General features: G+C 39.2%; 2 protein-coding genes across 2 annotated transcripts in view; both read left to right on the forward strand.

Annotated features, from left to right (window-relative positions):
* The window catches only part of LOC306763254 (uncharacterized protein), a 5,777-nt gene extending 4,222 nt beyond the window's left edge, over positions 1 to 1,555 (forward strand). Inside the window, exons 6-9 of the mRNA XM_079250031.1 lie at positions 1 to 16; positions 193 to 250; positions 337 to 456; positions 1,060 to 1,555. The exon at positions 1 to 16 is cut by the window's left edge and continues 272 nt beyond it. Of these exons, the coding sequence (XP_079106157.1) occupies positions 1 to 16; positions 193 to 250; positions 337 to 343 (81 nt within the window). The 3' untranslated portion in view covers positions 344 to 456; positions 1,060 to 1,555. The remainder of the gene's footprint in view (positions 17 to 192; positions 251 to 336; positions 457 to 1,059) is intronic.
* An 8,496-nt stretch (positions 1,556 to 10,051) lies between these two features.
* LOC306763040 (uncharacterized protein) lies at positions 10,052 to 17,989 on the forward strand. The gene is made up of 10 exons (XM_079249708.1): positions 10,052 to 10,136; positions 10,265 to 10,307; positions 11,485 to 11,633; positions 12,291 to 12,417; positions 14,000 to 14,272; positions 14,367 to 14,537; positions 14,668 to 14,804; positions 14,895 to 15,011; positions 17,211 to 17,249; positions 17,338 to 17,989. Exons 2-10 carry the CDS (start codon positions 10,268 to 10,270, stop codon positions 17,515 to 17,517), a joined length of 1,233 nt encoding a protein of 410 aa, XP_079105834.1. The 5' UTR covers positions 10,052 to 10,136; positions 10,265 to 10,267; the 3' UTR covers positions 17,518 to 17,989.
* The last annotated feature ends 7,556 nt before the right edge of the window (positions 17,990 to 25,545 follow it).

Consider the following 25,545-nt stretch of genomic DNA (forward strand, 5'->3'; position numbering starts at 1 on the left):
CTTAGCATTAACCCTGGTAAGCCTTGACACATTTCTCCTTATGTGAAAAAATGTACTGATTTAAACTGATATAACACCATTCTTCTTATATTTCTGTTTTCATGCAGTACCTAATCACTCTGTGTATATTCATGTTGCTGTTGCGGTTGCCAGTTTGTTGCTCATTGGCTTTTGCGGATTCTGTTGTGTTAGAAGGTGTTGTGAACGCTTACTTGTCAAGACTTCAGCAGCACCTGCTACATATTCTAATGTAAGTATGCTCTAATTGGGCATTAGTTCCAAGTGTTTTTTCTTTGTTTGACTTTTTATTTCACTTTATTTGTCTTGCAATTACAGGATGTAAATCAACCTTCAGACCCAAGACCATCAAATACACAAAATCCTTCAACTTTTCATTATCAAGCAGTGTATTCAGCAGCCTCAAAGGCACCTGCAAGTACCTCTTTTGCACCACTGGTAAGTGCCATAAGCCCTATCAAAATGTTCTTTTCCCCCCAACATTTTAACTGGCATCTGACATAGTCAAACCAAGTCATGTGTACATATCTTTCAACATGGAATAAGTGTGACACTGCAGTTACATTAACTGGTACATTGGTGGTGGGGTTAACAAATAAACAGCTGTAAAGAGGAATCAGGCAGATCATATTATTACATTAGTAGATAAACATCACTGTGGAAACTTCCCCCATGATTAACTTTAATTAGCTGCAGCATAAGGTTTTTTTTTTTTTTTTTACTGCATCTGAGGAAGAATAACAAGAAGTCGTGCAGTTATTCTTTCAAACTTCTGAGTTCATACTGCATGCTAAACAAAATAATGTGAAATATGGCAGCATGACACAGAACAATAAATTCAACTTTCTGCCTAAGTTGTCATTGTACAGTTTTAGAGCTTAGATAATTGAATAGAAATTGAAATGAAAAATTGATGTACCAGAAAAAAAAAACTATTTCTCTCTAAACTATAATATCAAAAGATATTCTAAAATTGACTTGTCATTTTAGATCTTTTATTCACACTTTTTTAAAAAAAATTTTATTGACTCATGTTTTCAGGTCACGCCACCACATCAGGGAGCGGTACCAGCTCCTTCGTCTGGCTCCAACTTTCTCCTCTCAGATGCTGAGCCGAGATTTGAGTTGAAAATACTTGACTTTTCCTCTGGCCCCCTCAGTTCAGACACATCGTCTAATGATGTTTATACATCAGATAAACTAAACTTTCTGTAAATATTTTGTGATTCTAACTGCACGGGAGAAAGATCATGCAAATGTGAACCAAAAGTCAGCCTGGTCCCCCATGTGCCGCTGGCCGAGGAGTGAATCACGCTGTCCTGGTCAACCTGCTTTAGGTCGGCTAACTTTGCAGCCGTGAGTGACTCCGCCACTGTCAGCTTCAGTCTTCTTGACATCCACTGTCAGCAGCAAAGGACATCTGATCCGAGATGCCCTTGTGGACGGAGAGCTAGACCTCTTGTGCCTGACTGAAATTTGGCATCAGTCAAAAGATTTAGCCTCTCTCAGTGTCAGCTCCACCAGGGTTGTTTTCCATAACCCGACCCCACACATGTGGATGGGGCAGAGGTCTCGCGATGTTACACTTTGAGAGTTGGAAAGTTGTACCTGTCCCTGCTGCTCCATGTTTTTCTACTTTGAGTACTCTTTCACACTCCTGCCTGGGGCCTCTCCTACAATTGTTGCTGCCATTTACTGCCCCCCAAAATAAAACAAGAACTTTTAAAATGACTCCTCTCACCTCTTTACCCTTTTTTCCTCTTTGTCTCCAAATGCAATTTTCTTAGCTGATTTTATTGTACATGTGGATAATAACCGCTCTGATATAACTCCTATTGACTATATATCTCATACACTCCCTCACACTGACCAAATGCTCATTACTTTCAATGTCAACCTCCTTCTGTCCAAAATCCTCCTCCTCCAACTCAACCACATCATTCTGCAATTTAAGGACAATAACATTGATACTTTTTCTTCCAACATCAACAATCTCCCTCTTATAAATCCCAATCTAATGACCTGGTCTCCCAAATATAACTACAATCTCCGTACTCTTCTAAATACTAATGCTCTACTGAAAACCAGAAATAATGTCTTTCACCTGCTCTGCACTCACTCCTGAAGCAACTTTACAACATAAGCGGACTCACTATACACAAAGAAAATGTGCAATCATCCTGTAATCCTATACAAGGACAGTCATTCCTCAGCGAAATTCACGTATTACTCGTATTTAATACATTGCAATTAACACAACTTGGAAACTCTTTTCTCTCTTCTCAACAATATTACAAAACCACCTGACTCTTTTCCCCACCTGACTTCTGTAAATCGCTCATGTCCTCCTTTGTTAAAGTGTTTGACATTTTCCTGACCTGATAGGGAGCTGCAGTCTCTGGAATGGACTTGACTGCCCCCTACTCATCTTCCCATTATGACATTCCCTAGTTTTATCCTCCCCTCTGTCCAAGCCATCGCTGAACTTGTCCTCAAATCCAAGCCCCTCATTTCCAAAATCCTTGAAAAGTCTTGTCTTTCAACTTTTTCACCATCTCATTGCTTTTTGTGTGTGTCTTGTCCAGCAATTAAGCAAGCAGAATGATGTTCTGGATGCTGTGTTCTTTTGAGCAAATTTGCTTTGCCAAGGGAAGCTTTATAGATATAGTGTCAAGCCAGATACAGATGACAGAATCTTTATTAGTTTTTATTTTGGCATCAATGGTCAGGGGCAGGGTTGGGTTGTGTGTTTTAACTGCTTTAAATTTTTTAATGTTAAACACATTGATATGCTTATGTATGAGAAGTGCTATACAAATAAAGTTTGATTTGATATACGTATACCCCTACAATATAGGGGTATATTTACCGCTCATGAATGCTAACAGCATTCAAGAGCAGTTTCAATCCCCTTTGTGCACTAAAAATTTCCAGCAACCTTTTTAAAGCTTCAGATTGATTTACAATCCATTTTAATCCTTGACTTATCAGGATTCTGTCCTATTATCTACTTGGTTACATTTTTCACAGACAAAAATCTTTTTCATTGATAGGCAGATGACACCATGCTCTACCTCTAAACAGTCCTCTTCATTCCCGCCAACCTCCCTTACCGTCTAAAAGAAATGCATTCTTGGTTTTCATCCACCTTCCTCAAACTTGGCAATTCTAAGTCCTCTTCAAAATGACTACAAAGCACTTTGCAATCTGGTCTCACCATACATATCTGATCATCTGCACATCACTGTCCACTCACTTTGCTCCTCTTCACTCCAGTTTGTCCCTTACCCAGGGGTAGCAGAGCATTCGGCTGCTCTGCTCCCCAACCCTTGAAATCTCTAATCCAGATCGGTGCTAGACGCTGCAGATCATGACTCAAACCATGCTTCAGTTATGCCATCTAGCTACACACTATTTTAATGTCTTTTGGTGTCCTTAGGTGCTCGCAGAAAAAAAAATAAAAATTCACTATTTTGACGTGGTCTGGAAATTTTTCATTTCTATATGCAGCACTGGACACACAGATGGGATAATGCCAGTTTGCAGTGCAAAAACCAGTGTATTTTATTACAAATGCCTGGACAACCTTGCATTCACACTGACTCCTGGTAATGAAAGAATATTCTGCACAAAAGATACCAGCTTTTAAAATTTAGTGCTTTACTGATGGATGCATCAAGTTCACATCATTTCAACAAGTATCTGGTTTATATAAGAGTAAACCTGAAAAGACACTTGCAGATTCTAAATGCAGTGTTTCAGGCACATGTCAATGTTCATGGAACATTACAAGTTCCATGAAACAAGTTCACAGCTGAATGGACCCCACCTGCTATCAGCCCAACATGTATTTTTCCCTGTAATTTTGCAGAAAAAGAATGTTAGAAGCTGTCCCAGTACATATTACTTCAGTGGAACCTTGCCCATTTATACCTGTAAATAATTCCCTTGAGCCATAAGAAATTTCATTTATTCGTCAACTGAATAAGTGCTGTTGATACAACCTGCTTGAAAGATGTGCTTTTGTCAAAATGGATTTGCCCTTTACCAAGAGCAAATAAAAGTTTCCTCCCCAGTCAGGCCCTATAGAGAACATTACTGGGACCCAGATTGACAGCTCCCCCTTTCTGCACAGCTCTACTGGGCACTTGGGAAGAACTTCTTCTGCTGGCCAGAACCATGGCTGCTGGTAACATGCTCCTTCAAGTAGTGGATGGCCTGAGAGTAGTCTTTGCCAGACTCGTGGTTTTGGCTGAAGGTGCTGTAGGATCCAGGAGGGTACAGGCCATACAGGAGCATCCTGTCAAACTGGCCAGCAGACATGGGGCGGAAGCCACCTTGTTGAACGCCTGATACGAGGACAGTTGCCAGGCCCTGTCCGAACCCCCGGCCAGGTCCTGCAAGGTCAGCTGGGTAGCCAAATTCCTCGGTTTGCTGCTGGTAGTTTCCCAGTTCAGCTTCCTTGGTGACACTGGAAGTCTCCCCAGACTGGAGAAGGGGTCCCTGTGGTGCAGGAGGAGCTGGAGGGAGAATGTCACTGATGTCCTGGATGTCAGCTGATCCAGCCTCAGAGAAGTCTGTGGGAGGAACAGCCCACTGGGTTTCTAGGGAGAAAGCCATGTTGAGAAGCAGAGGTTTATGTACAAGGCTTTTAATCCAATAGCTGTGGAGTCCCTGTATTCAGCCAGTGAACCATGCATTACATTACCTGGTTGTTGATCCTGTGATCCAGCATCATATTCTGCCACAGGAACATACAACTGAGGGCTGGCGACATATGCAGCAGCCCCTTGCAGGCCAGGGATAAAGGTGCTTGCTTGACTCACACCAGCTGGTAAACCTGCTTGAGCCACTGGGAACCCACCAGCAGCTGGCACACCTGCTTGAGCCACACCAGCTGCAAGAGCACCTGCTTCAGCCACTGGGGACACGCCTGCAGGTTGTCCAGGGCTGCTATATTCTGGAACCACCACAACTGGCTGATACATACTGGGACCTTGCACAAATTGGGAACCATAAGCATCTCCAACAGCACTGTAGGGTACAGATGCCAGGTTAGGGCCTCCTCCTCGATAAGGGGTGTAGTGAACATTTGCGCCACTACGGCGTCGCTGGCCTGTGAATTGAGACCCTGCATACAAGAGAACACAGGTTTAGCACAACTTCAGTCAACTGAACATACAGTTAAGCATAGATAACAGACTACCTTTATTGGGATCACCACATGTTGCCACAGTCAACAAGGTAAAGATGGAGACTCTGAAGCCACTGCACAGAGGGGGAAGGAACTAAATTAAGCACTTGATAATCATTTGGGAAATTAGGGCCAAAATACACTACTATTTAATACCACATACCTCAGATAAAGCCCTACAATCTTCATGGTTCAAGTCAGCAGTGATGACAGTAGAAAAGTTGAAGGTTTATAAATGTAGCCAGAGACCAGCCCTGACCAATCAGAGATTAATGGCCTCATAATACACAGCTGGTGTTGAGTGACTATCAGGAAAAGTGGATCAGGCCTTAGCAATTGTTTCCTTGATGATTTGTAAAGCAATAGACTAGCCCATTTTTTACTTTGATCTTGGTCATCCTTAGCTTTGTACATCTATCTATCTATCTATCTATCTATCTATCTATCTATCTCTTATCTTATCTTATCTTATCTTATCTTATCTTATCTTATCTAATCTATCTATCTAGACGGAAAGACAGACAGAACATCTGCAGCAGGTCACAGCTGATATCAAAGGACCAGAAGGAAAAGGTGACTCTGTCCCTTACTTTATGCTGCATCTGTATTGGTTGACCAATCCAACCTCTGGTCCAGAACCATCCCCAGGTACCTGTAGGTCTTCTTATTCTCTATTTCCTCTCCATCAATGCAGACTGGCTTTCTGTGTGATGTAGATCTCCTGAAGTACACCAGAGCTCCTTGGTCTTGGAAGTGTTCAGGAGAAGACAGTTCTTGTTTGTCCAGTCTGTGAGGGTCTCTACCAAGTCCCTGCACTCCCCTTTCTGTCCACCTCTCACACATGCCACAACAGCTGTATCATCTGAATACTTTTGTATGTAGCATGACTCCGAGTTGGATCTGAAGTCTGAAGAGTGTGAAAAGAAAGGGAGCTAAAACAGTTCCCTGTTGAGCCCTAGTGCTGCACTCCAGAGTTCCAGAAACACTTCTCCCCATCCTGACATATTGTGATCTTAATGTTAGATAGTCCATAATCCAGGATGTCAGGGAGGGGCCATCCCCTATATCTAAAAATATATCTTTCAGTATGGGAGTCCTGATGGTGTTGAAAGCATTGGAGAAGTCGAAGAACATGATCTTGACATAAGAACCAGGCACTTCCAGGTAGGCATATGCCTGGTGTAGCATGTAAAGAGCTGCATCTTCAAATCCTAAGTGTTCTTGGTGGGTAAACAGGAGAGGGTAAAGATCCTCAGTAACCTGAATTCTCATGCAACGAGCAACAAGCTGCTCAAAGGTCTTTGTTATGTGAGATGTTAAGGCTCCCAGTCTGTTGTCATTCAGCTCCACCGACAACTGGTAAGAGACACAATGTTTTCCACAGAATCTGAACTTTTCCATCTTAAGGCTCACATTGAATAGCTTTTGGAGAGAAAACGCTAGCAGCCCTGCACAGTCTTTCAGGACCCTTGGACATAACCCATCTGGACCTACAGCCTTTCCTGGTCTGAGTTTCCTGAGCTCAACTGCAACCTCTGTAGTTGATACACACAAATGGGGCCGCTCAAAAGGCTCATGAGAAGCATTATCAGCAGAGGTAGAAGCAACAGCTGCACTGGTGGAGACCGCAGCCACATATGTGGAGAAAACAGCCACGGAGGTGGAGGTAGCAGAATCAGAGGAGGAGGTACCAGCCGCAGAGATGATGGAAACAGTCACAGAAGTCTCTCAAGAACTCCTGTTTTTCTGAAAAGGTCATGTAATTTTAAAGCTTGAAGCTGTGAATTAAACTAAGGAGCCTGCTTCTGCTGAAATTTTATAGAGAAGCAAAATGATCTACTGTTGTATCCATTAAAGTTGTTGCTCTGTCAGCCAAGTGATCAACTTGTGTCAGAGTAAAGCTCAGACAGATGTTCTTTGTAGTACTAACGAACGGTTTTGTAGGAAATATTGGAACTGTTCCTAAATTTGGCAACACCATCTGATAAATTTGTCAGCCATTGTGTAGTCTAATCAATTCAAATGTTTATTGAAAAGAACACCGTTATAAGGATTAATGGTTCTTCACCATCAATGTCATGTCAGAACAAGACTGAGTAGGTCTGTGGGCATTTTGTGAAGCCAGTTTAATTTAGAATCGCTAAGTATTCATCTCCATTAACATTCTAGTCATTTAGCAGATGCTTTTATCTGAAGCAAGTACAAGTGATTAACCAAAGTGTAAAACCTAATATTCATGTCAAGTTGGAAACCTCAGTAATGGGAGAAAACCTATGACAGTTAACCCAGTACAATGTCTCAGTATTCAGCAAAAAGTCCCATCTTAAAACATGGCAAGGTCCAGGTTGACAATCGCTAGAGGTTGCTCATTTCCATTTTAGTCGGCATCACCTTCCTCAACCAAGTTTTGCAAGAGGTTTTTCCTTTTGTCACCTTGTTCACAGGGTTTGGATTCAATAGTTTCCTCTAGGCTATTAGAAGTGCCATCTGTAAAATTTGCCCTCAACATTGTGTTGTGCTTTACATATTGAAATCTGGAGAGTCAGTATAGAAAAGGCGCACACACACACACACCTAGTCAGAAGCCTAAACACCGCATCAGTAAAGCATGTTCTTATATTGTCATTTAAGCATAGTGTCATGCATTATGCCAACATTACGAGCACACCTAACCCATCACAGGCCTGGCCTATATAGACTATACAGACAAGTTCAGCCACAGGTCATGAAAAAGCATTTATTCTTTTGACAGACAAGCAGCTTGCAAATGACATGCAGTTCTCAACTTGATGCTTTACAAAGATGTTTCCTCCTCCAGTCAGGCCCTAAAAAGTAGGAACTGGGACCCAGATTGACAGTTCCCCCACTTTCTGCACAGCTCTACTGGGCACTTGGGAAGAACTTCTTCTGCTGGCCAGAACCATGGCTGCTGGTAACATGCTCCTTCAAGTAGTGGATGGCCTGAGAGTAGTCTTTGCCAGACTCGTGGTTTTGGCTGAAGGTGCTGTAGGATCCAGGAGGGTACAGGCCATACAGGAGCATCCTGTCAAACTGGCCAGCAGACATGGGGCGGAAGCCACCTTGTTGAACGCCTGATACGAGGACAGTTGCCAGGCCCTGTCCAAACCCCTGGCCAGGTCCTGCAAGGTCAGCTGGGTAGCCAAATTCCTCAGTTTGCTGCTGGTAGTTTCCCAGTTCAGCTTCCTTGGTGACACTGGAAGTCTCCCCAGACTGGAGAAGGGGTCCCTGTGGTGCAGGAGGAGCTGGAAGGAGAATGTCACTGATGTCCTGGATGTCAGCTGATCCAGCCTCAGAGAAGTCTGTGGGAGGAACAGCCCACTGGGTTTCTAGGGAGAAAGCCATGTTGAGAAGCAGAGGTTTATGTACAAGGCTTTTAAGCCAATAGCTGTGGAGTCCCTGTATTCAGCCAGTGAACCATGCATTACATTACCTGGTTGTTGATCCTGTGATCCAGCATCATATTCTGCCACAGGAACATACAACTGAGGGCTGGCGACATATGCAGCAGCCCCTTGCAGGCCAGGGATAAAGGTGCTTGCTTGACTCACACCACCAGCTGGTAAACCTGCTTGAGCCGATGGGAACCCACCAGCAGCTGGCACACCTGCTTGAGCCACACCAGCTGCTAGATCACCTGCTTCAGCCACTGGGGACACACCAGCAGGTTGTCCAGGGCTGCTATATTCTGGAACCACCACAACTGGCTGATACATACTGGGACCTTGCACAAATTGGGAACCATAAGCATCTCCAACAGCACTGTAGGGTACAGATGCCAGGTTAGGGCCTCCTCCCCGATAAGGGGCGTAGTTAACATTTGCACTGCTGCTGCTCTGGCCTGTGAATTGAGACCCTGCATACAAGAGAACACAGGTTTAGCACAACTTCAGTCAACTGAACATACAGTTAAGCATAGATAACAGACTACCTTTATTGGGATCACCACATGTTGCCACAATCAACAAGGTAAAGATGGAGACTCTGAAGCCACTGCACAGAGGAGGAAGGTGGATAGCAATTAAGCAAAATAACCAAACAACCTCTCATCATTATCTGAAATAGCAGTCTTAAACAATGTCTCCCACAGACCTCATAAGAACTCCTGAAGTTATCATGTTGAAAGTCAGCAGTGATGATAAATGGAAATGTGATGGTTTATAAATGTACCTAGAGACCAGCCAGACCAACCAGAGGCTAATGGCCTAACTACACACAGCTGATGTTGAGAGACTATTAGGGAACGTGCATCAGGCTTCAGTCATTGCTGTTTTGAAGATGTCAAAATTAGTATGACCTGCATTTTTTTCATTCTGTCCTGGTAAATATTAACTAAATGCAATATATATATATATATATATATATATATATATATATATATATATATATATATATATATATATATATGTAAGGAGCAATGATTAAGCTGCTCTCTGATATGTTTCCTTGGAGCTCTCTCTCTCTCTCTCTCTCCCAACACGCAACGTCACATCCAATGGACATGGTGGGCAAAGGCCCAGGGGCCCACACTCACTTGGGGCCCATGTGGGGCAAACACCAGCAGTGCGGACATGAAACAAAATGTACATAAAAGCCAGACAGTTACACCACAGTGTCTAGTGTATTGCTATTGGTACCATTGGCTGATAAATGTTAGAAATGTTGTTTCACAGTGTATCATTTACAATTTTCAAAATGTTGTGGTGGGGAAGGGCTCCCCTGGAACACTCTGGGCCCAGGGGCCTGTGCACTTTTAATCCGGCCCTACCGACACGGTCGCTTCGAACAGCCTGTTCTCTGCTTATTTTGAGGGCTGTTTGAGGACTGAAATGGGAAACAAGCCCCTGCTCCACCCATAACTTAAGTCTCGTCCACATTTCTCACGGAAGCACTCTTATAAGTTACAGTGAGTATCATATTAATACTTGTACTCTTCGGTATTATTCAGTTGTTAAAGACGGAAGTCTTAAATGAATAAAATAACTGATATATTGTTACTTGAATGATCGGCCGTTCTTACCTTTCTGTTTTCAGGTCATGTTCCTTGTGTTTCTGTCAGTTGTGTGTGTCTTTTTCGGTGAGTAAAACTTACTTGCACGCACCGACACATAGGGGTTTAACCTTCTTTCACAAATAGCATGTATTTCACTGCAGAAAACTGCGCTCTGGAGTTTCATTCTTATTCAGTCAAGCCAGCCGCCCTTGCATTTCAGTTGCGCCTGTAACATATTTTACGGTGTTATCAACCTCCTTTGCAGAATCGCAAAAAAAAAAAAAAACAAAAAAAAAAAAACGCAGTTCACCCTTCATCCGCTAGGGGGTACAAAAGGAATCCAATTTTATATGTAATAATCAAGAGTTAAAAAAGTTTCCAGGTCGTGTCTGCTCAACGTACAAAAAGTGTACTTGGTAGTAGTTAGGTGTCTCTTCTTTTTGTCTTTTAATAACCAAACCTGAAAATCGGTGCACACTGCTCTAGCGCTGACTTTCTCAGCTGCTCTCGCTATTGCCGTAAAGATTATAATATGGACGCAGACCGTCTTGACAGAATGACAAAACTAGAAAAGCACCCAGAGTGCAGACCTCCGCCAACCAACTCATTTCCACCCAAATTCTTCAATTAAATTCAATTAATTTATTTGCATAGTACCACTTTAAAACAGTGTAATCTCAGGGTACTTTACAGACACATTAATACGAGCCAATTCGTAATAAACAGTCTAGTAAAGGAAACCAACATATTGCATTGAATCTTGACTTCGATCCAATCAAACATCCTGAACGAGGCAATAATACGATAAAGAATTCTTCTGAAAATTCCTATGTCCACAACTCTTTCCATATTATTCTCAAAGTTTAATGGATTTTAAGTTAGACCAAGAACTATAATATAATTAGAAAAATAAATAAATAAAAATCCACCCAGTAGCTTTTGCTTGAAGTTGCTAACAAACAGATAAGTACAAGAAGCACATAGTCCCAATCTTTGATTTCCAATGCAGCATACACATGGACCGAAGGTGTCTTTTTGAAGAAGAAGAAGAAAAAAAAAAGGAAAAAAAAAACTAAAAAATATGAACTTTAGATTTATTCTGAAGAAAAGTAAAACACACAAATATTATTTTAGCATACTTATATATATTATATATATTGAATATGATCTAATACATTATTGGAGTTATTTTTTAACTTGCATTGTATTGTATTTATATGTCTATGGATTGATTATTGCAGCTGTTTTTTTCTCTTTTTAGATTCTTGTATTGGTGTGGAGCATAAGTCAGTGTGCTATGGCAGTACTGTAAGTTTACCAGTTAAAATATCCCCCCTTCATTACTCTGGACCACTGTACTTCACTCCGAGTTATGGGGGACTGATGAAACTAATGCTGGATGAGGGGAAGGTAGGCAGTTTCTGGTGCTGTGAATACTTCAACTTAAGTAGTTCAGTGCTTGGAATATTTCAGAAAATGAATCAAAAGTAGGACAAGTACTATATTGAACCAATGGTCAAAAATAACTTCACCTTTCCACCTAATCCTTTTGTCACTTCTGAACATCATTACTGCTTCTAATGTTTCTGGATTTTTGTTTCCCCCCAAAAAGTTATCCGCTTCTGCAACATGCCATATTTTTTTACCTCACCACCCACAGACAGTTACATGACTAAGAGAGAAAAAAAATGAAATATCACAAATCTCACAATATGATTTGCTGTAAATTTGAAATGGGTGTAGTCATGCATATAACTTACAAAATTAAATGAAAAATATTTTAATAATCCCATGGGAGGAAATAATAAAGTGCTGCATGAAAGAATGCACCAAGGTTATTAGGGGCCTGGTGTGAAAAGTGTTAAGTGACTGCACACATTTTATAGCACATTAGCATCATAATAACTCATGGGCCCTCATTCAGGAAACCTTTTAGAGGGAATGTTAAATTTCCATGCTGTAAATTAAATTTTAGAATGTTTGCAAGTAAAATAAAAGACTATTTGTAAAAATGACTGAATTAAGTTTGCCTTTCATGAATGATCCCCCCCCCCCCCCCCCATGCAGGCATTGGACCCACGTATCACTATTAACACCACAGTTTATTTATCAGATTTAAATGAGAAAGATGGTGGAACTTTTGCAGCTACACTGGATACAAGTCTTGAAGATGTTCTCACATTGGAAGTCTTGGGTGAGAACATCAGAACAAGCTTCATATTTATACTCTATCAAATATATCTTGATTGAATAGAATATTTAATGATATTCTGTTTTTCTTCCTCTCATATGCCAAAGACTGACACCCTCACTTGCCATCAATCAATCTACAGATTGCAGTATCGTCCAGAACAATACTATTTAATATTCTAAAAACTTTTTTTTTTGCCTTTCTTTGTCTTTGACAGATACAGTTTTTGTTCAGTGTGGTTGTGGCATGTGATTCTGTAACGGTCTATGCTTCCTTCTAAATATAATGAAGTTGGTCTGGAAAGACACTAAAAATCAGCTCACTGTGCTTGTGTTTGTTAAAGGGATATTGTGTAACTTTTGACCCAAACATTTGTCTAATATGAGTAATATTAGATGATTTTAGTGCTTGACGTATGTCGGTACTCGGAAGGGGCAGCCATCATCAGAAATCCAACATTGCAACTTTGCAGGAGCAGATCTATTTCTCATGGGATCATGTGACCTGGAGAGCTGTACTTTATGCCTCCCCTTATATAAACACAGAAAACTCTGCATTGTGTTATTTTTTTTCCTCCTTTTAGAAATAAAATTTGTTATGGCTGAATGAAGTGAGAAGGTGAAAACCGTGTCTCAGGATGCCAGAAAGAGAAAGCTGGAAAGGGATCGCTTAAAAGGAAAAACACTAATCCACTTTGGCAAAAAATTTGCTCGTTGGAGTTTTCTGAAAAAGACAGTTGAATGTAAAACCCACTCTTTGTTTGCCTCATTATTTTTAGGCTGGTAAGTTTGTGCCTTGCCTTTTGTGTAAATGTAACAAAATACTTTTTGTGAAAAATGTACTTTTTCACATCTTTCAGCCAACATTTACTCTATAAAGAATGGCAATATGTCTGACACGCTGCAGAATGTTGTAGTATACAGTTGTGTCTTTATTTTGCTGTTTAGCAGAAACTAAAAACCAAAGCTAATGTGATGCCCTAAACATTTAGCAAAAAACTGTTTCATTTTAATCTTGCAGTAGCATCCTGTGACCTGTGGGAAGTTAAGGGCCACAAGTTACATGGTATCCCTTTAAAGACACATTATGTAACTTTTTACTGCGTCCTGGACTTGTTTAATGACACAGTGACACCTATCATGTGCATTTCTAGAGCTGCTGCTACCCAGCAGCATCCAGATGCTGAGAAACTGCACTATACAACTTTTACATCCGGGACATAACATGACGTTTGGATTCATGGTATAATAAGGAACTGGCTGCTTTGATCATGTAACGTTACTGATTCAGCAAAGAGACTAGGGAAGATTAAGAGAGAGAAAGGGACAAAGCAAGAGTCATCGTAAGATTGTCTATTGCTGAGAGAGAGCTATCAGGTCAGGTAGGATGCAAAATGGATGCTGAATTAGCCGTTGATAGGTTGCACATGACAGGGAAAATGGCAAAAGTTCTGTAGTGTGTCTTTAAATAAAGACTGAAGGGAAATAAAAAGGTCTTATTTAAACTTTTGTGCATTTATAAAAACCTGTCTACTTTTCAAGAACCGTGGTTCATGTATTCATTTCATTGTATGTTTTATTTTTAGCTTGTGCCAAGGAGGTTAGCAAATTTTATGGTGATACACTGGAATATGATGTTCCAGAAAGTGCTGAATTCCAGGAGTTTACTCCTGTTCACAGTCTGGACCCGCCAAATATCCTGTGGAATCGTACAGATCCTCAGCCTACTGATGGAAAAAGAGGGCAAGTGAGGGAAAATGTCCTTACACTCTCTCACCTCACACAGGCAGACAATGGGTACTACAACTTCAGGAGAAAAGATTACATTTTAGAGTCAAGGCTACATCTCACAGTAGAAGGTAATGCTGGAAGGTTTTTATAAAAGCTGCATTAGAGATTTTACACTGCTGTGCAGCAGATTGTGTTTTTATTTGAATATAATTTGTCACACAGAGCGCTTTGACTACTATCATGGAGAGAAGAAGTTCCTCTTCATCAAATATCCTCGGACGGGCGGCCCATGGACTTTAACTTTTAAGCCTGAGGATAAAGAACCTGAAATAGTGATGGAAGCAGGCAATCTGGTATTGGAAGATAACTGGTTCTTTGGGAGAATTTACACCAGTAAAAATGGTCTTCAAATTGATTCTTTGGACAGCAGTGACAGAGGCACCTTCTATTTCAGAGATCCACAGGGCAATTTGGCCTTGTCTTATGCGTTGGATTCCTCTAATATCTATGTTTTATCCTACAGAACCTAATCACCAGCCTACATATATCGCTGTCTCTATTGGGATTGCATGTCTGGTGATTCTTGGCTGTTTTTGTATCTGTTTCTGTAAAAGAAAGTTTGCTACTCAGACTGCAGCAGAACCTGTAGTTTATTATCATGTAAGTATTTATGTAAATGGATATTAGAACCAAGTATTTTACTTAACCATAAATTAAAATTTCCTTTATTTATCCACACTATAATTACAGGATGTAAATCAACCTTCAGACCAAAGACCTTCAAATACACACCTTTCAGCTTTGCCTGATAAGGCAGTGGATTCAGTGCTCTCCAAAGAACCTGCAACTACATCCTTGGAACCACTGGTAGGTGTAATAAGCCTCTTGACATACATTGTTTTAAATAAGTGTATATCTTGCCCAAATTATCGCTGTGGTGCTTTTCTCCAAACGTTTTGAAATTGTAGCCTGACTTGGTTCAAATACAGCATCAAGTAATATTTGTATCACTTTCAATCTTGGGCCAATTGTGAAGAGATGCAGCCACATTTGTGGTGAGTCAGGCAAATGAACAGCGCTTCAGGGGAATATGACTGTATGATGTAAACTCAATCTTTAAACTCCCCCACGACTCAACTGCAACAAATGGCTGCAAAACAAAGTCCTTGTTTTTTTTTTTGTTTTTGTTTTTTTTTGTATCTCAGGCAAATAAGAAGAGAAGACTCCAAACTGAAACTAAAGCGACTTCTCTGTCTGACCATATTTTATTTCCCAAAGTCCACTATTTCTTTAAAAAATATGTTTGTTATAAATCTTAATGAAAATAATGGAAAATGTGTCTTGTCTTTTAAGGACTTGTAGAATTTTGAGAAATGGTGCAGATTTTTCAGGAGGTGAAGTTCACATTTGAATATCATTGGAAAAATTAAAACAAGAAATTGTTTTTGCTATTCATTAACCTGTTGAATATTGTAATGAAAGTTTTCCTTTTCTTTGAGTGTTAATGACTGCTACATTTTACTTCTGTATTTGTGCATTTCTGGTTAGTTGTAGAAAATGCATGAAAGTATAACTTTAGGTACAATGATAATGACAAACGTTCAGTATATTGTGTGCCGTAGTCCCATTAAATGGGTAAACAACACATTTTTCTTGTGTTGGTTACACCAGTGCTTTACCCTAGTGTACTCTCTTATTGGGAGATCTGTCCACCACTATGGTGGAAAAGCTTGACGGGGAATCTCAGACTACAGAGACCATTGATGTTTTAAAAATTAATCTCAAGACTTTCCTTTATAGTTTCACTTTTAATGACCTCTGTCAAGGTATAGGTTGTGTGTTTAGCAGCATTGGTTTGGCTGTGTGTCTGTTTGTTAACAAAATAACCTATAACATTACAGATGGATGTTGATGAAATTTTCAGGAAACCTCAGAAATGGAATAAGGAAGTTTTTAGATTTTGGGGCTAATCTGAATCACTACCTGGATCCAGGGATTTTTTTTTTAAATTCTTCACTAGCAGAGATGGAGATAGTTTTCCCATTAGAGCTTTTAACTAAAAAATAACCTTCAATTGGCAATGAAAAACAAAATTGATGATTGATGATGATGGTGATGATCACCCTTGTATAGGTGGCTGGGGGTCCTGCATTGCAGCACTATGGCTAAAGTATGTACCCTGACCTGTCCTGAATCATAGTGGATTCTGTGGTGGTGGCCTCGATGGTCATAGGTGGGCTGGCTCTTGATTTGAACAGATCCCCAAGTTCTCATTTCCTCACCATAGCATCAAGCCAGATGTTTATTTCCATTAAAAGCTTTATGCCTACATCCAGTTAGGAGACAGGAACTTGGGGTAAGAGTTAATGTTGGAGTAGAATAGGGAGGGAGGAAAGAAAGGAGGGAGAGTTTGACAGGACATGAATTTTATTTATATTTGTGTGTGTTTATGTGAAGTGGAGAAAAGAATCCTGTTTTTTTTTTTTAAATATGCATAAATTGTTTTTATTATGTGCAAATAAAATAAAATAAAATTTTTTGTCAGGAATTATAGGGTGGCTATAGCAAAAGATCCACGTATACTGTCACTGTTTTATTTCTTGTACTTTATGGCTATATGATTACATTTTCAGTCAGATTTCACTCTAAAATACGACTGTACAAGTCTGGATCCATATCATCCCCCACAGGTGTTTCCAACACATATGATAAAAGTTCTACTAAATTTCAGTTCAGCTTTGATCTGAATTGATGTTGTAAAACTAAAGTCATCCCAGGACACTTAACAAACATAATTCAAACGATTTCACTGAGATTATGTCAAGGCAAATCCACTTTAGTCCATTTTATAATAACGGTACAATAAACAGCAGAAAATGGATGAATGGATAATTATAGCTGTTTATAGTAATAGCTTTTCATAAGGAAACCATAGGACTGCTTTGAAAATGTATGACAGCTGTTCCTTGAAATTTCTTTTTTATTCATTTTATTTTATTCATCATTATTCTTGCATTAATCAACACCCTTTGATTCTCTGTCTTTCTCTCTATCTGAACTTTGCAGGCATACCAACCAGTAAACATGAACCTGTCTCAGCCTGAGGTACACACAAACATGTAATTCCTTGTAAAGTATTAGGCACGTATTTCCCACTCACATACTTGTTTCCCTGTTTTTTGACCACTGTCAGGTCACATCTGCAGCAAACCAGGGACCTGTACCAGCTCCATCATCCAACTCCATTCTTCCCCCCTCAGACATTGGGCCAAGGTTTGAGCTGAAGGACCTCGGCTTTCCCTCTGCTACCCCTCTCAGTTCAGACAAATCTTCCTGTGACTTCTACACATCCAGTAAACTAGATTTTCTATAATCTATCATTTTGTGAAAGCACAATGCAGGTTGTAATAAAAACAAGACAACGTGTGCACTATGTTGACATATAATTAAAAATAAAAGTATTTTATTTCTTTATTCATTATACATTGGACAGTGCTACAAATCTCTTTTTCATTTAGATATGACAATTTAGTGTATGCTTGCAACATATAGATTGTAAGTTTTTTTTTTTTTTTTGGTATGTTTCATGTTACCTCAGATATGAGAATCATGGTTTGAATTAATTTTTATGTTATTTTCTTTTCCTTTCTGTCATTTTAATTTGAAATCATTCTTCTTATTTGGTAATGTTTTCATGTCACTGTATATTATTTAAAATAATTGTTAAGAGGATCAACATACATTTACCTTACAGTGGTGCCATATATTAAAATGCTTAAGGTACATGTTTATGTTTACATTATCTGTCTCTTGGTGATGAAGATAACAGAAAAAGGAGATTATGTTATCAGCTTTACTCCTAAATGCTGTTTTATACCATCATACGCTTGAATATCTATATCTATATCTATCTATATCTATATCTATATATATATATATATATATATATATATATATATATATATATATCTATATCTATATCTATATCTATATCTATATATATATATATATATATATATATATATATATATATATGTGTATGTATATATATGTGTGTGTGTGTGTGTGTGTGTGTGTGTGTGTGTTTGTGTTTATTTACCTCAGTAACTTTTTTATGTCTATGAACCCCGACCACTTATAGCCATCTGGTGATGCAATAAATGGAAAATTTACATTTGGTGTGTCTTCGCTTGTAAAAAATATTTTCCAACCAGCTCCGCTGATTATGATCCAGCAGCTGGTAGCATCCATAGCTTACATACATATTAGACTGCAAATGTACGGTTATAATGAAATAATTATTACTGGAAGCAGTTTGTTATACGCTGATCTAATGTTGGTAGTATTATTGATTGAAATGAAGGAGAACATTTTACAATAATCTTTGTTTTCTTTACGACAAGCCAGATAAATTCCAATTCTTTTATTTAGTCATTTCCGAGCGATCCTAAACGCACCACTAGGATCTGAGAGGAAACACCGTCCACCCAGTTTTAGCTTCATTTTCATAGCATTTTCGTTGGTTTCCTAAGATTTATCTTCCCTGAACAGCCGCTTCATGGATCATTTTCAGACATAAAGTGCTGTTCAGGCACAATGAGTAATGAAGACCCAATAAACTATTGTTTTTATATATATCTATATCTAAAACGAAGTTTTGTCACCGCTGTTTTTCGCCTGCAGTCGCTGCTGGTGAAGATGACATTGTTGCTGTTCTACGTCTGTGTTAGTGTTGGTAAGTGAAACATTTAAAATGTGTTTTAGCAAGAGTTCTTTTGCACAAATTAAATATAAATCAGTTTTAAATTGTAATATGTCTATTGTGTTTCACACAGAAATATAAAACAAAGTTCACAAAATGATGTATGAAATGAAATTGCAAAAATTACACTTACTCACAGTTGCAAGAAATAATGAAAATGTGGGTATTTTTTGTAAAATAAAAAGATGAAAGAGTAGTGTTCCCTCTCTTCATTTTGCAGGTAAAATGTAACTCCTAGAAAACATTTTGGGGTTCTTTTCAAAGAAATGACCAAATCCCAGAATCAAGTTGAAATTATATCACAATAAACTTCACAGTTTTTCCAGTTATGGAGGTTGTATGTGAATTTCATTCAGTAAAAAGTAATCAAAACAAACATTTACAGATTTACCATATGTAATTATTTGCTTTTTTTTAGATGCCTGCATGTTGAAAATACATTCATAGATATGATTAATTTAGTTGAAAATAAGAATGTTTATTTCACCTGTCGACTTATTTATTTAAACTCAGATGTGTACAAAGTAGAAGTCCTGCCATGTTTTTAGATCTACTGATGCATTTAGAACAGGTGTTTTCACTAACAGGCTCTTCCACCTGGCAGTGGTGCTGAACTTATTAAAATCACCTAGTTTAGTGACGGTTTGGAAAGAGCTGCCGGACAGGACTCCTACTTCTACTTTATACACCTCTGTTTGAAGTAGCTGTTGATATATTTGCAAGGAGGTTCACAAGAAATGCTCTTCATTCATTTTTGATAATTATAGCAAGCTCATATCTTTACCTATGCATTGGATTATACTGCTTCCTTTTCACATTTCTGAAAACTGAAATTGTGTCTAACTAAAACTAACCATATTTATATTTACAAAATTATTGTCCTACTATTGAACCTACATGTTCAAAAAACGATCTAATTATGATTGTAGTTATTTTATTAATTTATTTTGAAAATATTGAAAATCTTACATACTCCACCTTTTAATGCTTTTTTTCCCCTTTTTAAAACGTGTGTTTAGACTTAATATTTCCCTCATCTGTCTTTTCCTCTCATCAGTCTATCCACTTGAAGGTTCATCTGACGATATGCAACATAAGAGCGTGTGTGAAGGAAAGCCTATACAATTACCATCTGAGCTTTTACCCCCTCTTTACATTGGACCAGTGTACTTCACTCCAAGTGATGGGGGAACCAGAAGAGTAGTAATGGATAATGGTAAGGTGAGCGGCTTTGCCAAATCTCAAGGGAAAACTTTGAATAGAATATTGTCTGTGGAGAAACCAGATTAAAGCTGCAGCATGGAAGCAAATATCCTGCTGTGAAGTGCTGGGAGGATGTGGCAGGAGGAAAAATAGTCTAGCTTTTGGAAGACTGCTGTGCATTATCATGCAAGTATTTCTTAAATGGACTTGAAAAGCAACTGTTTTAGTCAGTAATTGAACTCTTATTTTCATTATTTTTATTCTAATTACAGGATGTAAATCAGACTACAGATCCAAATGACTCACCCAATGAACACCAGGGTCCATAAAGGACCTACAGTTACTTCCTTTGGGTTGCTGGTATGTGTAATACAGAGGTGTCTAAAGAAAGGAGCACGCCTGCCTGGGTGCTGCTGGTGAGCCATGAAGAAGAAACAAAGCAAATGTAAAGAGCAAAGTAAAGATGTGAAGGTAAAACTCCCTCAGGTCCATAAATTACAAGGGGGCACTACTTTTTTTCTATGTTTAACATCAGATATTTGGGTGTTTTGAAGAAAAATAAAAGGCAATTTGAACTTTATTAAGTAATTTATTCCGTTTTTTTTTTTAGCCAACTGTTGGAAATTCTGGTTTCTCTTTTTGTCTGTCAAAGCACCCTTATTGGCTCTGCTTTCACTACAGTGAACTTGCCAACTTATTTAAAAAATAGCCAATAAAAGCAGCAGTTCTTAATCTTGATCTCTAAAAACATAAACGAAACACAGAGGAATGAAGTGGGCCCAAGGTTTAGATGTGACAGAGACGTGGGAGCTTTGTTAGGAGTATAAACCTGCTGGTTGGTCACTATCTGTGGTTTAGGCAACCTGCTCCATTTAACACACAATTCCCAGATTGTGCTTTAGAAAAGAATTAGTAGAATCTGATGTACCACAGATGGTGGAAATAAAAAAGAAATTGGGGGAAAAACTGTCAAGTAGCCCGAGCAAGGTTACTTGTTAAACTGAGCTCTCCCACTATAGGATGAAACATCATACATGCTTCAAGTGTTATTGAGTACTTACACTACTCACAAAAAGTTAGGGATATTTGGCTTTCAGGTGAAATTTATGGAAAATGCAATATGTTCATGCTACAGTGATATAATATCATAAAAGTAAGACATTTAAGTAGAAGGATGCACTACTGATTTCCTCATCTCAAAAAATTCATTCAACACAAAAGGTAACAACAATGGTAGTTACACCACAACAAAAAATTTGAACGTCTCAATATCTCGTCATGTGCCCTTGAGCACCAATTACAGCTTGACAACGACGTCTCATGCTGTTCACAAGGCAACTTATTGCCTGCTGAGGCATGGCATCCCACTCTTCTTGAAGGGCAGCCCTCAGGTCATTGAGGTTCTGGGGTGCAGGGTTTCGAGCCTCTACACGACGGCTCAGCTGATCCCACAGGTTTTCAATGGGATTCAGGTCTGGAGAGAGTGCAGGCCATTCCATTTGAGGTACACCAGTCTCCAACAGCCGTTCCCTGATGATGCGGCCTCGATGAGCAGGAGCATTGTCGTCCATGAAGATGAAATTAGGCCTGTGCTGTTCATGTAGGGGCACAATCACTGGATTAATGATGTTATTCAGGTAGTATGGGCTTGTCACTGTACCATTCACAAAGTGTAGGGCAGTTCTGTACCAAGTGGACACCCCTGCCCACACTGTAACACCGCCACCACCAAAAGCTCGCCTGGTGACAACAGTGGCTGATGCATAGCGCTCTCCCTGACGTCTCCAACATCGTTGCCGGCCATCATTTCTGCTCAGTGTGAATCGACTTTCATCAGAGAACAGCACTGAGGCCCACTGGTTCCTCGTCCGGCGTAAATGCTCCCTGGCCCATGCAAGACGATGATGCCTGTGCCTGGTGGTGTGGTCAGGTACCCGTGCAGGTCGTCTAGCACGCAGACCACACTGATGGAAACGGTTTCGAATGGTCTGACGTGACACTTGGGTGCCTCTCACTTCTCTTAAACGTGCCTGGAGTTGAGTGGCATTCATCATCCGGTTTCTCAGGGCAGTGTTCACAATGTAGCGGTCATCAGCACGGGATGTGGCCAAAGGACGTCCACTTCTAGGCCTTTCTGTGACTCTTCCAGTCTCTCCATATCTCTGTTGCAACCTGCTGATGACACTCTGTGACTCTCCAAGCTCAGTGGCCACTTCTGTCTGAGAACGTCCTGTTTGAAGCATCGCAATGGCAAGGGACTGTTGTTCCATTGTTAGGTGTCGTCTTGGTCTCATGATGTCAAAATGTGAACAGCATGATGAGGACAACTGTTTAAACACCAGCTCTAATTGAACCAGGACATTTATTGGTCAATTCAAGGATCACACACCTGCCGTGATTTTTGCCGTTAAGCTCCTTGTTAGAGAACAGCAACTTGTGCAAAATTTATTGAAACATTTAACAGTTGGACATGTGCATTTAAAAGCTTAGAGAAGATCACATTAAGTTCACCTGTACAGGTTTGAATGCATTTTAGGCTTGTTGTGAAATTTCACCCAAAAGCTGAATATCCCTAACTTTTTGTGAATAGTGTATTTTTAAAGGAAGTCGATATGTCTACTGGTCTGGAGTAGAAGCAGCAGAGTGAGTGGGTCAGTTCAATGTACAGCATGGCCAGTATGAATTTAGGTTTCGGTTCATGGTAGAAAAAAAGAGCAGTTGTACTGCATCTTTTTGATATTTTGACAAAATGTTACAGACATTTGATGTATGTCGGGAATTTGTGTCAGTTTGTGGTAAAAAGGACAAAATATATCTTCTTTAAGAAATCCATCAACCAGATCACATGCATCGAAATGCATATAAAATAGTTGTTCTGATTATGTTATGTTCTGATTGTTTGTTTGAAGAGCAAACAACACGTAAATTCTTTTAGTCAGTGTTATAAATTACAAATAGGGTGTATTATTGAATATTCATAGACTGTCACTCAGTCTAAATACTGAGATCCTTGGTTTCATGCTGCTCTCCTCCCCCACAGGGGGTTTGGAGTTATCTCATTTCCTGTATTAGTGTGTTTTTCATCCTTGCAAAATGTGTTTTTTCCTTCACTGACACACATACTCTACATTTTTAAGAGACACACGCAGCCTGAATAACACTCACAAGCCCACAATGATTCCCTTTTAATCCATAAAAACAAAGACATGAGTTAATTGTATCATTTTAGGCAATTTAAATGTTTTATTCCCAAGCAAATTTTCAGTTTTTTGGGCAGTGTTTTTTTTATTATTTTTTTTAATTTTATCTTAACTGTTTTCTCCAGGTTACATCTCCAGCAGATCAGGGATCAGCACCAGCTGCTTCACCAAGCTCCAGCTTTCTCTCCTCAGAAATCAGAAAGGCAAGCTTTAAGCTGAAAGGACTATTTTACCTCTTCTCCACCCATCGATTCAGACTTTGTCTCCTGTGATGTTTACAACAGAGATTAACAAAATTCTTCTTTAAACTAAACTTGATTAAATCCATTTGAGTTTTTTTTTTTAGTTACAGAACAAATATTAAATCTGATGATCATTTATTGTAGATGGTAAAAAAAACAAGGTATAACTTATATTTTGTTGACATGATTGGATTTCAAACTGTTTATTATCCTCTGACTGTTTCTTTAAGCAGTTTTTCTTTATGGCAGCAGTTAAGAGTAAAACAATAGCAAGTGGAACCAGTTCAATTCCAGCAGTATAATCCTTGTATATGTAAGAAGAGCTGTGGCTTTTATAAATGTTTTTGTAAAACTGACAGAAATGTCCAATCAGTATTAGTTATCATTATTATTGTTGAAAAATTGTATGTATGCAATTGACTGTACAATATTTTGAATAAATAAGCTGCATGTGTTTGCATTGGCTTTTCTCCTGCTGTCAAACTTATCAAAGCCAGTCAAATGTCTCTTGAAATCTTATTTTGGCCTTAGACCATGAAATAAATGTAGAATTGAGATATTTTTGATACAAGTCTTTATTTTATTTGAATGTGTGACTACACTTTGGCAATGAATGTACATAAATATGAATTGATTTGATTTTATTGGTTGAAAAATGAAGCTATGTAAAATAAAATGACTCTGCAAAGGATCTAGTTCTGTCACAGCATCAAACAAAAAGTAGTTAAGTGTTGGTGCAAAAAGTAGAATTAATGTTTTTAAATGTAACAAAAAATAATTGACAGAGAGTTGAAGATAAATAATGCAATATAAAAATTTGGACTATCTGCTGTTAAGGAAATTATAAAGTAATGTACAAGTGGTTAATGTTAAAAAACAAGCAAAAAAAACTGTAGATGACAGTGTGAATTTGCTTGCGTGAGAGACAATGTGTTCAGTGTGACAGATGTTGTGAAAGGATAAAAGTTGGAATGATTTTATTTGATAGCGAGAAAGGTTTCTGCTGGGTGCGGTGCATTTCTTCTCCTGTACCAATTCAGCCTCCTCAGCCATGATGACGGGCCTCTGAAGATCCTGCACTTCTTAACTTCACCCCCAGTCTTTACAACAATTTGAAGTATGTTCCTGCAGTCTACAAGGTTGTCGATCAGTTTCCTGTATTCTGACTCCTATCTCTGATACACCCCACCATCACAGTCATCACAGAATGTCTGCAGGTGGCATAACTGGTATAAGAAGTAAACAGAACTGGAAACATTATCCCTGTTCTCCCATGTTGGTAACTCCAGCAGGACATACTTTGGTTTTAGATAGTAACAAAGGTGATAATACATACTCAAATACTCTTCATGTGCAGCCTTCTCAGTCATAGGTTGAGTGGTATTAAAGGCAAAAGAAAAATCTAAAAACATGATACTCATAATGCAACTGTAACCATTATGATAAGACTGAGCACACTGCAGCAGGCGGGGCAACATGTTCTGCCCCAACATAAACAGATAGACAGGCCGGTGAAGGTCAAGAAGAGCAGGTTTGATCAGTGGTCTGATACTGTGCCAAAATAAAGTAGCTTTGTATGTTTCTAGAAGTAGATATACTTGCAAAGCAGCGGCACACTTTCCTGCAACAGACCTGGGTTGTGAGTTTGTTGCCAAACAGTTGTGTATCACAGGACACTAGGACTCTGGGTGTAACGTGGTCAGGGCCTGCAACCGTCTCAGTGGTAAAATGAGGATCTGAGAGTTGTATAAGAGGGGGGAAAAGAGAGATGGATGTCCTTAGCTGGAATTTCCATTATCGAATTTTTTTAAACACGGCTCTGTTTTCTTCTGAAACAATACATGACCTCATCTTTAACTACCCCCAAAACAATACTTTGACCTCTACAAAGCATTGTTCTCGTTCCCACGGACAAAGCTGACGGACAGTCAGGTTTTACAGCTGATAATAATTTCCGTACAGTCCGTGAACGCACCAGTAGAAGCATACAAACA

The sequence above is a fragment of the Telmatherina bonti genome (genome assembly GCF_933228915.1).
Source record: "Telmatherina bonti genome assembly, chromosome: 12".
NCBI classification, from domain to species: Eukaryota; Metazoa; Chordata; class Actinopteri; order Atheriniformes; family Telmatherinidae; genus Telmatherina; species Telmatherina bonti.